Genomic DNA, 12,237 nt, shown 5'->3' with positions numbered 1-12,237 from the left:
TATCAATTGTTCTTGCTGAGATTTTATTCACCGGAGATGCTCCTTACAGCGCTAACCTCCCCGCTACTCTCGGGCAGCCGTCACATCTTTTTTGCATCTTGGCAATCGGTGCTATCATTTGATGTTTCCAGGCATCCCTTCCAAACATCTCCCACCATCCGGATCCCATACCAAATAGTCCCAACTGCGGTTTATCGAAGTGATCCATTCCTTATGCTTTGGATGTTAAAGTAACCCTTTATCGACTACAAAACCATAGTCTCTCGAATCTTTACGGTTCTGTTACTGTGGGCAGTGATTCTTGCCCCGGTGGACAACACAACATCGACTCTCTTATCAACGTCTTAACGTCCTTTGACCGTGACCAAACAACAATATCTCAAAGTGTTCGAGGATAGCCTTTCGATTTACCAAGACCTCACATATGCCAATGGGCTTCCAAGCTTATGGTTCACATCTCTCTTAGATATACAGTCAAAGAACTCTATCTTTAACCTCGGAATTCTTGCTTCTTGTACTTGTAATGGTGTTTATTTTAAATGAATGAAAGCAAAGGGTTTTGACAAAAAAAAAAAAAATGAAAATGTTGAGTAGTTGTTACATTGGCTATGACTTTTTTGGGTCATAAAATTTGCAAGAACATTTTAGAGAGAAAAGTGATTGAGCATACACTTAATCTTAGATGGGAAGAAACAACATACAAACTTAAAAGCAAAAAAAAAAAAAAAACAAGACAGATAGAATGAAGGAACTAGCCCACTAAATATCCACTAAGATTACACTAATAAGAGTCTGCTAGCTTGCATAGGCACCACGTCACATAGGACTTGGTACTTATACGGACCGACACTAAATGAGACCGTGACATGTTCCTTTACATGGATCACAGTCTTGTCATTCAACCATTTTAAACGATAGGGACGAGGGTGGTTTGTGGTAGGGAGAGACAATTTCTTGACTAGACTGGTGCTTGCCACATTAGTGCAAGAACCGCCGTCTATTATCAACCCACAAACCTTCCCACTTACAGTGCATCGAGTGTGGAAAATGTTGTCGCGCTGGCTTGCGTCTTCGGCGGTCACCACACTAGTGTTGAGGATGCGGCGAATCATCAGAAGCTCCCCGACGACGGGCTCAGCTACGGCCTCTTCAAGTTCTCCTTCGACTTGATCTTTCACTTTGGCCTCTTCTCCATCGGACTCGTGCTCTCCGGACTCAGTGATGATCATCGTGCGTGCGTTTGGACACTCTCGAGCATAGTGGCCTCTCCCTTGACATTTGAAACACACAATGTCGCGGCTCCGGACGTCGGTGGTGTTGTGTCTCGGATCTTGTCGCTCATTGGTGGCCGGATCCCTTGGCTTGAACCTTGTGTCGACGCTGGTTGCTTAGGCTTCTCTTGGGGCCGGTTCGATGTTGACGTATTTGGAGACCAACTTGGGACTCCGTGAGCTCTGGTGCGACTCGAGGCTGCGTTCTTCTTCTTGATCTGACTTTCAATTTGAACCGACAGATCCAACAATTCCTCGAAGCCTTGATAAGGCTGGCGTTCGACTTTGCGCGCTATTTTGTCTTGTAATCCGTCTAAGAACTGAGTCATGAGTGACTCTTCCGAGTCGTCGACTTGAAGTCAATTGCGCAAATGCTCGAACTCCTCGAAATATTCTTCCACGGTTTGTGCGCCTTGCGTGAGCCTCCGGAACTTCTTCTGGAGCTCGCGGTGGTAGAATGGAGGCACGTAACGCCTTCGCATCTCCGCCTTCAAGACCTCCCAAACGGTGATGGGTCGGTCGCGGTTGCGTCGTTGCTCAGCTTCAAGTCGATCCCACCAAGTAAGGGGGTAATCGGTGAATTGAGCCACAGCTTACTGGACTTTGCGTAACTCCGGGTAGGCGTGACACGAATATAAGTGCTCCATACGGCTCTCCCATTCAAGATAGGCCTTCGGGTCTGATTTTCCCGCGAACGTGGGCGCTATCATCTTGAGAATAGGCTCGTGATGTCTTGGGGCTTCGTCATAAGGATCATCGCCTTGGTGACGTCGTCTAGGCCTCATCTCATAGTCCTCGCCGGATTGGTCGATTTGCTCCGGTTCTTGTCACTGGCGTCTCATCGGCATAGGATCCTCCCTCGGTGGGTTTAACAACTCAAGGCGGTTCATACGCTCGGCCAGTTGCTCAATGTCGTTGCGTAAGGCTGCGAGAGTGACTCCTATTTCGGGTGGAGGTAGTGGATTTGCTGGTGGTTGTTGATCGGCCATCGTCCGTACGGTCTATGGTGACGTGTGGCTTTGTGACGTGGTTTTTGTTTGAATTTAAACCTCGTAAGATAAAAAAGAAACAACACAAACGCGTGAGTATCAAACGTTCAAGGGCCACACAATAGATTTCTTTTTTGTCACCAAATGATTGAGGACAGCGCACACAATTCAAACCTATGACTAACAAAAGCAAAAGTAAAAGTGCTACACGACAAGACTTGCTTTATGACCAATAAAAAAAACACGGAAACAAAACGAGACTCTAGCTTTATCGATCTAAAAGTGTCTATGCAGAAAAAATATGAACACGAGGATGAACAAGATGAGCAGAACGAACGCTAAACAACCTAAACAAACGATTGACAACACAACTCATGCACCAAATTAAACCAAAGGACTAAACTACGCATGCGATACAAGATTAAACTAGCTAAACTAAGAAAAACGCTAAAGCCTCAAACTATTAAACAAAGGAACGAGTTTTAACAAGAAACAACCTCGTAGGAGCTTTTGAAGCTCTAATACCAAGCTGATGTGACCGAAGGTCGCGGATGTGGAACGGTCGGAAGAAACGTCCTCGGACAGAACGAGATGGGCGAAACTTTCCTCGGACAAGGCTTGTGGAATCGAAACTAGAGATGAATCAAACGAGGGAAACAGAATATGACGAGATTCCAACGAGCCGTTCTAGAGAACGATCGAGAGGCCACGATCTGGTCGAACGAATGCGGTAAGGATGGATCGGATGCGAAGCGGCTAGCGTATGGTGCGATATGGAAACGAGACGATGCGAAACGAAGGATGGAGCGATTTGACGATACGAGAGGTTTGGCTCTCCTCTCTATACGGCCAAGCTAACGACGACAAACCAGGTTTGGAGTCGCTAGGGTTCTCTCTTAGAGCAATCCTGGATTGAACTAAAGAAAGGGTTGAGACAAGATCAAAGAATCTCTCTTTGAGAAAAGTTTTATTTTCATTCAAGTCTAAGGAACTACAAAGAGCTAAGAGAGGTTTAAATAGCTAGGTTAAGGAAGGGGCTTAAGGACACGTGGACTCATCTTGGTCCGCACATCATCTTTTGACGTGTTCTCTTTGCAAATAGAACACGTCGCCTCCTTTGACCAACAAACTTAGCCACAAACACTCTAACGTTCACAAAGGAATATTCCAAAGTTCAAATTAAAATGCAACGCATAAGAAAGAAAAGAACCGCCTTTGGCCTTGACGCGGGAAACGACTTAGCCTTGAGCGTTTTGCACTAAGCTCCTTGCCTCGTTAAAACCTCCTCCGGTAAACCCAATGGGACAAACCCGGAGTGAGGAAAAAGAGTACAATTCCTCGCTATAGTGACTTTGGTTGCCTTCACTCTTGGGTAAGAGTGAAGGCCATGCGAACTGAACCTTCAAGCTCTTCGTTGGCCGGGTGATGTTGAACGAACGATTGAACGAAGAGGTTGATCCTTTGTTTGGCCGCCTTGGTGGAGCTCCTTGACCTCTTCGTGGCTCCTGGGAGAACTATTGGTGCCTTGGCCGCGTTCGAAGTAGACGTCTTGGCCGTGTCCGGTGCGTCTTGGTCAGGCGTCTCGGACGCGTCCAGCGTGTCGTGGTCGGCTTCTTGTCCGGTGCTCACATCAGGGAGTGTTGACAAAACCTCCTCGGCCTACAAACCAACATGGCGAGTCTAGATCGTCCGTCAGCTGATCAACAAACTACCATGGCGAGTCCAGATCTTCTTCCATCTGTCCAACAATCCGTCACGGCAAGTCTAGATCGTCCACATTCAGAGCCTACACCAAGAAAATCCCCAGAAATTTCTCTTGGGACTTCTGTCGAACACTTGGTGAGCACTGCGTTACCAGAGGCTTCTTTCAGTTCATGGATTTCTGAGCTTCCAATCGCTGTTCAAGCTCCAAGGGAAGAAAGAAATCATGTTACACCCAGCTACCATACGGACAGGAAGAAGAAAATCTGTAAGAGGCAACACGTCAACTTCCGTGAAACAAAAATCAGCAAACGTTTAGTGAAGGAACGAGGTAAACCTTCTAGATCTCTTGGGTTTGATTCTAGTATCCAACCGCAGATGTTGTTATACCAGTGGAATCACGACGATGTAAGAAGGGGTAGTTACATGGATTTGTCTTCTGGTTATGATGGGTCTCAATCACATGATGTAGATGAGGATGTGAATGTTAGAAGTAGATCAAGGAGTGTTTCTCATGCTAATACAGTCCATTAGGTTAGTAATGTCAGGATTCATGATTCAAGTGCGGTGAACAGAAATGGTAACTCAAGGAATGAGTCAATGTTCTGGACAAAATCTACAGATGCATGGGAAAACATTGGGATGAAACCTCAGCGATTGAGTGATGATGCTGATGCTGCAAGAATTATTTACATTGGATTTCAAATATCAGCTCTACAACCGAGCCGTGATGACATGTCTTTGAAGGATCTAGAGTGGAGATTTTCAACAGTGAATTTCAGGAAACAAGGCTACACGGTTTTGCGAGAAAGAGAGCAAAGTTCTCATTGGATAAAAAAGGTTTTCAAGAAGTTGGGCTGTCAAAGTGCTCTAAGGAAGACTTATTCAAGTGGATCAACAGCTTGGAGACTTATTTTGCTGCAAGTCATACTCCTCACAATGAGTGGATGAGCATTGTGTATTCTCTCTTAGAAGGAGAATCTGGTCAGTGGGTCAGGAGAATATGGGAAAAGAATTCTCCTACAAGTTGGAAAGAATTTAAGTGGATGATCAAAGAAGAAGCAAAGGAGATACCGAGACAAAGCTGGATACAGCGCTCACTATACTCGGGTATGCTACAAGAAGGTTTTGTGGCTAGTTACTGCAGAGAATTTGAAGCTAAGCTTAGAGAGGCAATGAGTATTCCAGAGAAGCATGTGTTGGACGTGTTTCTACGTGGGTTGGCTCAACCATTGCAGATGGAGGTCAGAAATTTGCAACCCAAGCGACTTCAAGAAGCAATGGAACTTGTTGTTTGGCTTGAGGAAATGAGCGGTTACACGGCAAAAGAAGTTTCATTAAAGGATAAAGTTTCATTACTAACTATAAGACCACATACATGGGTAAGAAATAATTATTTTCTTACATTCTCCCACTTGGTCGTTAGTATAATGGTTTTATTCGGGAATCATTAGGCCGGCATAATATGTTATATTTTTCATTTGGTCTTTCATAAGTGTCTTAGCTATCTTGGAACCAATGGGAGTCATGGCGGTCACACATCATTTTGCAACATGATTCCTTTCATGTACTACTACATTGACTACTTTTCATAGCTAGACCATAAACATTATTCCATAAGTAGGAGTTATCTTTAATGGTCTTTTTGATGTTTTTTAAGACGTATTCTGTTATCAATAATTCCAACAAAAAATAATGTGTGCGCACGTTGGAAACATAATAGAAGATGTAAAAGTCATAAGAGAGCTCTTATAAATGTCAAACATAGGCTAAAACATTAACAGACAACATAATTAAGTGATATCCTCCAGACCCATACTTTCTGCATGCTTCATAAATTTCTTTGGAGGTAATGCTTTCGTAAATATGTCTGCGACCATTAGCTCAGTGCCTATGTGTTCAATGACAAACTTCTCTTTTAACATCTTGCTTTAATGATAGATATTTGAGTTCCATATGCTTGGCTTCTTTAGATATCCTATCATGCTTAGAGAAGAAGATTGCGGCTTGATTTTCACAGTAAAGAGTTAGAGGTTTGTCAACAAAATTCAAAACCCCAAACTCTGACACAAAATTCTGCAACCATGTTCCTTGAATAGAAGCCTCATAACATGCTACATACTCAGCCTCCATGGTGGATGTATAAATCAATTCTGATTTCTGGCTTTTCCATGAAATGGCACCTCCACCAAGGAGATACACAGAGCCGAGAGTACAGTGCGTAGAATCTTCACATCCACCAAAATCTGAGTCTGAAAATCCAACCATCTGTGGATGTGTTGATTTTCAATATGTCAACATGCAGTTTCTTGTTCCCTTTAGGTATCTCAAAACTTTCTTCGCAGCTTTCCAATGAGCAAGTCCTGGGTTACTCTGAAATCTACCCAACTTTCCGACTGCATGGCTAATATCAGGTCGGGTGCAGGCCTGTGCGTACATCAAACTTCCCATAAGAGATGCATAAGGGTACTTTTGCATTTCATTATGTTCCATTTCATTCTACGGACATTGTTTAAGGTTAAGCTTGTCACCCTTTTGCATAGGAACATTATTAGAAGAACACATCATCATGCCAAATCTCTCAAGAACTTTATCAAAATATGTTTTCTGAGACAATCCTAAAGTTTCTAGTGATCTATCATGGAATATTTCAATTCCTATCACATAGGATGCCTCACCCATATCTTTCATATCAAAGTTCTTAGAGAGATAACTCTTAGTCTCATGTAGTAGACCAAGATCATTACTGGCTAATAAGATGTCATCAACATACAATACCAAAAATATGAACTTACTCCCACTGATCTTGAGGTATATACATGGATCCACAACGATTTCTTTGAAACCGAATTTCGTGATGGTTTCATCAAACTTTAGATACCATTGCCTCAAAGCTTGTTTCAGTCCATATATTGATTTCTTCAATTTGCAAACCATATATTCCTGACCTTCGATTATGAAGCCTTCAGGTTGGCGCATATAGACTTCTTCTTGCAAGTCTCCATTAAGAAAGGCAGTTTTCACATTCATTTGATGTAACTCGAGATCATACTGAGCTACTAACGCCATGATAATTCTAAGAGAGTCTTTTCTAGACACAGGTGAAAAAGTCTCACTATAATTGATGCCTTCCTTTTGACTAAACCCTTTGGCTACAAGTCTGGCTTTATATCATTCTACATTGCCATTACAGTCGAGTTTGGTCTTAAAGATCCACTTACACCCGACTGCTTTGTGTCCATCAGGCAATGGAACGATGTCCCAAGCTTCATTCTTAACCATCGAGTTTATTTCATCTCTACTGGCATCAATCCATTTATCAGAATTAACATCCTTCATGGCTTGTGAATAAGAAATAAGATCTTTAATGTTTTCTTCTCCATATTATATTTGATAAATTACAAAGTCATCAGAAAGAGCAGATCTCCTCGTACGATTTGATCTTCTTAATGATGGTTCGTCTTGTGCTTCATGATCATTATTGGTAAGATTTTCATCATGGAGTGTGTGATCATTCAATGGGGTTTCCTCATTGTTTAACGGTTCAACAATGCTAGGAACCCCAACATTTGGAACTAAGGGTAATGGAATATCAACCCTAGTTTCCTGAATAGTTATATCACGGACTTTATCACTCCCAATAATCTCACCATTCTCAAAAAATCTAGCATTATTGGTTTCTACTATTCTCGTACTATGGGATGGACAATAAAATCTATATCCTTTAGACTTCTCAGGGTAACCTATAAAGAAACCACTAATCGTTCTGAAGTCTAATTTCTTTTCCTGTGGATTGTATATTCTTACTTCAGCTGGACACCCCCAAACTTGGAGGTGTGACAGACTATGTTTCCAGTCTTTCCACAGTTCAAAAGGGGTTTTTGAAACTGCTTTGCTAGGTACCCTATTCAAAATATAGATCGCAGTACGTAATGCGTCCATCCACAAGGATATAGGTAGGTTAGCATGACTCATCATAGATCTAACCATTTCTATATAAGTACGATTATGCCTTTCAGCTACACCATTCTGCCATGGAGAACCAGGTGTTGTGTACTGCGCAACAATTCCTAATTTTTTAAAGGGGTATGGCAAATGGTCCAGGATGTTGTCATGTTTCATTATATCTGCCATAAAATTCACCACCTCTATCTGACCTTATCATTTTCACCTTTCTATCTAACTGCCTCTCAACTTCATTAATGAATGCTTGTACATCATCCACAGATTGAGATTTTTCATCCAATAAATAGAGATAACAATAACGTGAATAATCATCGATAAAAGTGATGAAATACTTTTCACCTCCAAAAGTTGAAACGTCAAATAGTCCACAAATATTTATATGTATGATTTCAAGAAGCTGTGTACTTCTTGTGGCTCCTTTCTTAGTGTGTTTAGTTTGCTTACCTTTAATGCAATCTATACACATTTTCTTATTGGTAAAATCAAGATTCGGAATGACTCCATCTTTTACTAATCTTTTAATTCTTTCATAAGAAATATGTCATAATCTTTTATGCCACAAGAAATATGAGTCATCAGTACATGTTTTATTTTTAAGTCTACTTTCAGAATACAAGGAGAGATGTGTCTCATAAGCTTGATCAGCCAGTTGTAACATATAAATACCATCAACTAATATTCCAGAACCAATTCGTTTAGAGTTCAGAAATATATTAAAACAACCATCTCCTTAAGTAGATTTAAAACCAGCTAAATCAAGTTTGCTTACAGAAACTAAATTACGGGAAATAGATGGAACATAAAGAGTCTGATATAAATCTCCAAAATCCACCATCTAAAATGAGACGATATGTGCCAACAGCTTCGACTGGTGCCTTGTCTCGATTTCCCATCAGTAAGTAGTTTTCACTTGAATTTATGGTCTAGATTGTAAGGAATCTCTGAACGGAATTTGTTACATGTACATTAGCACCGCTATCAATCCACCAAGTTTTGAAAGAAACATAAGGAAGATTAGATTCGAAAAAGCTTACAGAACCCATAGGATTACCTTTCTTTTCGAACCATTCTCTTCTTTTAGGGCAATCTTTCTGAATGTTTCCAACCTTTTTACAAAAGTTGTACTTGTAATCTTTCTTTGCCTTTTTCTTCGGATTAACTTGATCGGAATCGTTCATTGTGGGTTGTGCTCTTTGATGGCTCTTTTTATGCCTAAACCCAACTTTTGGTCCAGCTCCTTGAACATGATGGGAAACTTTAATTCCTTCACGACCAAGTCTAGCCTCCTCTTGAACTAGTTTATTAGCCAATTCATTAGATGTCCATCTTTCATCAATTGCATTATAATTATCTGAAAGGGTCCATACTGAAGAGGTAATGAATTTAGGATAAATTGGACAAGAAATGAATCGTCCACACTCATTCCTAAATTCTTTAGTTTAGCCGCAAGGTTGATCATTTCAATGCAATTTTCATGCATAGACCTTGTCCCATCATACTTAATGGTTGTAAGATCTGCCATAAGTTTCCCTGCAAGGGATTTGTCTGCAGTCTTAAACCGTTCTTCTATAGCTACTAGATAAGCTTTAGCTTTATCTGCATCTGGAAGGGAAATTTTAATGTTGCTAGCTATGGTCATTTTTAAAAACATCATGCTTAATCTGTTCCTTTTCTCCCAAGCTTTATGGAGAGCCTTTTCTTCCTCAGTACTAATTATAGTTTAAGGGATCTGGCTCTTCTTCACGAAGTGCCAAATCCATATCTAGTACTCTTAATGTGAACTCAACTTTCTCTTTCCATTCTGAGAAGTTGGTTCCAGTGAGGATCGGAACAGTAGAGACCATAGATGGCAAACTAGCAGGAAATGATGCTGCGATATAGAGATATAACAAGTTTTAATTGAGGTTCAAAATTTAAACAACACATTAACCATAATTATTGAATGCATATGACTTCAAATTATAATGCTCATGTGGGTAGTCATTATAATATATCCTGATGTCATAGCTTTCAGAATTTGTTTTTCTCGAATGATGTATCAGATTAATTAAGCTATTTGTGAATATACTTAATTAACTCATATACAAACATTCTAATAAATTATTGATCATGTTTTATGTGAATAGCCTACCTGTGGGTAGCTAATTAATACATAAACATATCAAAATTTAAGTATTTTGGTTTTCTATTTGCAAATCATTATAAGATAAAACCATTATGGTGATATCAATTTCTTAATTATGCACATTAAGAGAAACCAATCTTTTATCACTTTTTTTTTTAATTTAATTTAAACACAGATTGTATCTTGAAGCTTAAATCAAACAAAAAAACAAGTGAACAAACATCATAACTTAAAACTTTAATTTTCAGTTCTTTAAACCATAGATCTATTATTTTAATGGATTAATTAGATGTTCATAACCATAAGCTCTGATACCACATGTTAAACATATTTTTAACATGAACTCCAAGATCTTAAACATCTATATTAATCACATAATAGAATCATAAAGAGGGTTAAAGTAATACCTCCACTCATTGTAGAAATGATGCTTCCTTGAATAGTTTCTTCTTCTTCAATGGCTTGAAGACTTGAAAGAAACTCTTAGATGATCTTTAGGTGGAAGATAAGGTTTCTCTCCCCTTTCCTATAAACTCTTTTCTTTGTGTTGTTTTTGTTCTTGTGATGAGTTGTGATGGAGCAAACCATCTATTTATAGGAGGGAAGAGGACCTTACTCCTCATAAGGGTTTTGTCTTCTGATTTAATCTCAACCATCCATCATAGTAGAGATGAAGACAATAGTGACAAGTGTGAACACAAGTGTCTAGCATTGCTTCAAACACAACATGCAGCTTCACACTTGTCCTCTTATAAGTTTTAGCATGACATGTAGCTTAGCACTTGTCATTATAAGCATAAGCATGACATGTAGCTTAGCACTTGTCCTTATAAGCATAAGCATGACATGTAGCTTAACACCTGTCCTTTTGGTTTCCAAATGATTAAAAACAAAATATAACAAACCCAATTAAATAACCTACTAATAAGACCACATACATGGGTAAGAAATAATTATTTTCTTACAAGAAGTTTGTGAGTGACAATGCCTTGGGACACAGTGAGTTTATTACCTTCACTCGCAAAGGGAAGATGCGGTTTACTGTGAATATCTTTAAGCAAGACGGCAAGGAGATGATGCAACCTCCAAGTAAGACTTGCTTTTCTGATTATGAAACAGTGAGTTTGGATAAAGAAACCGATTCTTTATTTCTGATGATGAAACAGGTCTTATCAAAATAGATAATGTGGAAGATGACAAGAAGGAAGAGGTGGTGGTATCTACTGACGTGAGTAATCGTAGCCCGACAGTAGCTGCTGAATCTAATGAAGGAGGAACAAGGAAAAGGAAGCGGAGAGATTCTGGAGGAGGTGCCTATTCATCTTCTGTTGCAAAATTCACCGTCATCATCAGAAAAAACATACCTCAAATGGCTGGTATGATAAAGACGAACCAAGACACTAACACACATAGTATCTTATTTGAAAAACCTGATATGTGAATCAGTTTTTCGTTTTGAGTTTGCAGAGGATACCAAAGGATCATAGGTGGAAGGCAAAGAAGGCAACATTCAAGATCCATCACTCAAATGGGAGGAAGACATGGGATGTTGTGGTTTGTTTGGCGGAGGGCTACACATTATTCTCTGGTGGATGGGCATATGTAGTCAAGGAGTATCCTATTGCTGTTGATGATATTTGCACATTCACATTCATCAAACCAGACGAGCTGATTCTTGTTGTCTCTAAACCCTAAGAGAGACTCGCTAATAATGATGGATGTGAGGCAAAAAAGAGTTTGTGGTGGTGTTGTCTTAAGTTTAATTTATGTTATGACTTTAGTTTGGTTAAGTTGGTGTTTAGACTTTTCTTATTGTTTGTCGGATGGATCTCTCTCTCTCTCTCAACTGTTCATCAACAGGACTATATTTTATAAAGTCAAGTTTCTGAAAAAAAAAAAGTATGAACCTAAAAAAACCGACGAAATGACTTAGAACCTGTGAAGTGAACCATAATACATAATAACTCGGGACAATCAAGTTTGTCAGGCAAATTCGTGTCTCAAACGACCAGATTACAGAATTCACAAGAAAAAGAGAGATCATTCAAAGCTGTCATGATAACCATATCAGATGAGTTAATGGCACTGCAGATCTTCCTAACTGACTTTTCAGCAGCTACAAATGCATGTCTTAGGTAAAAAAGATCATGGCCTAAGCTTACACTGTTCTTTAAATTTCCATGAC

At 39.8% G+C, this 12,237-nt stretch overlaps 1 protein-coding gene and 1 pseudogene across 1 annotated transcript; one reads left to right on the top strand and one right to left on the bottom strand.

Moving 5' to 3' along the window:
* Positions 1-5,860: 5,860 nt before the first annotated feature.
* On the bottom strand, positions 5,861-6,454 carry LOC147930582 (secreted RxLR effector protein 161-like). Its single transcript, XM_087476941.1, has 2 exons — positions 6,296-6,454; positions 5,861-6,229 (listed from the first exon to the last, which is right to left on the bottom strand). Exons 1-2 carry the CDS (start codon positions 6,452-6,454, stop codon positions 5,861-5,863), a joined length of 528 nt encoding a protein of 175 aa, XP_087333067.1.
* A 4,400-nt stretch (positions 6,455-10,854) lies between these two features.
* Positions 10,855-11,782, top strand: LOC147930581 (B3 domain-containing protein At2g16210-like; annotated as a pseudogene).
* Positions 11,783-12,237: the final 455 nt, after the last annotated feature.

Source organism: Camelina sativa, chromosome 12, assembly GCF_030686135.1.
Source record: "Camelina sativa cultivar CO46 ecotype springtype chromosome 12, ASM3068613v1".
Lineage (NCBI taxonomy): Eukaryota > Viridiplantae > Streptophyta > Magnoliopsida > Brassicales > Brassicaceae > Camelina > Camelina sativa.
The sequence above is the reverse complement of the archived record's forward strand: the minus strand, read 5'-3'. Positions and strand labels throughout refer to the sequence as shown.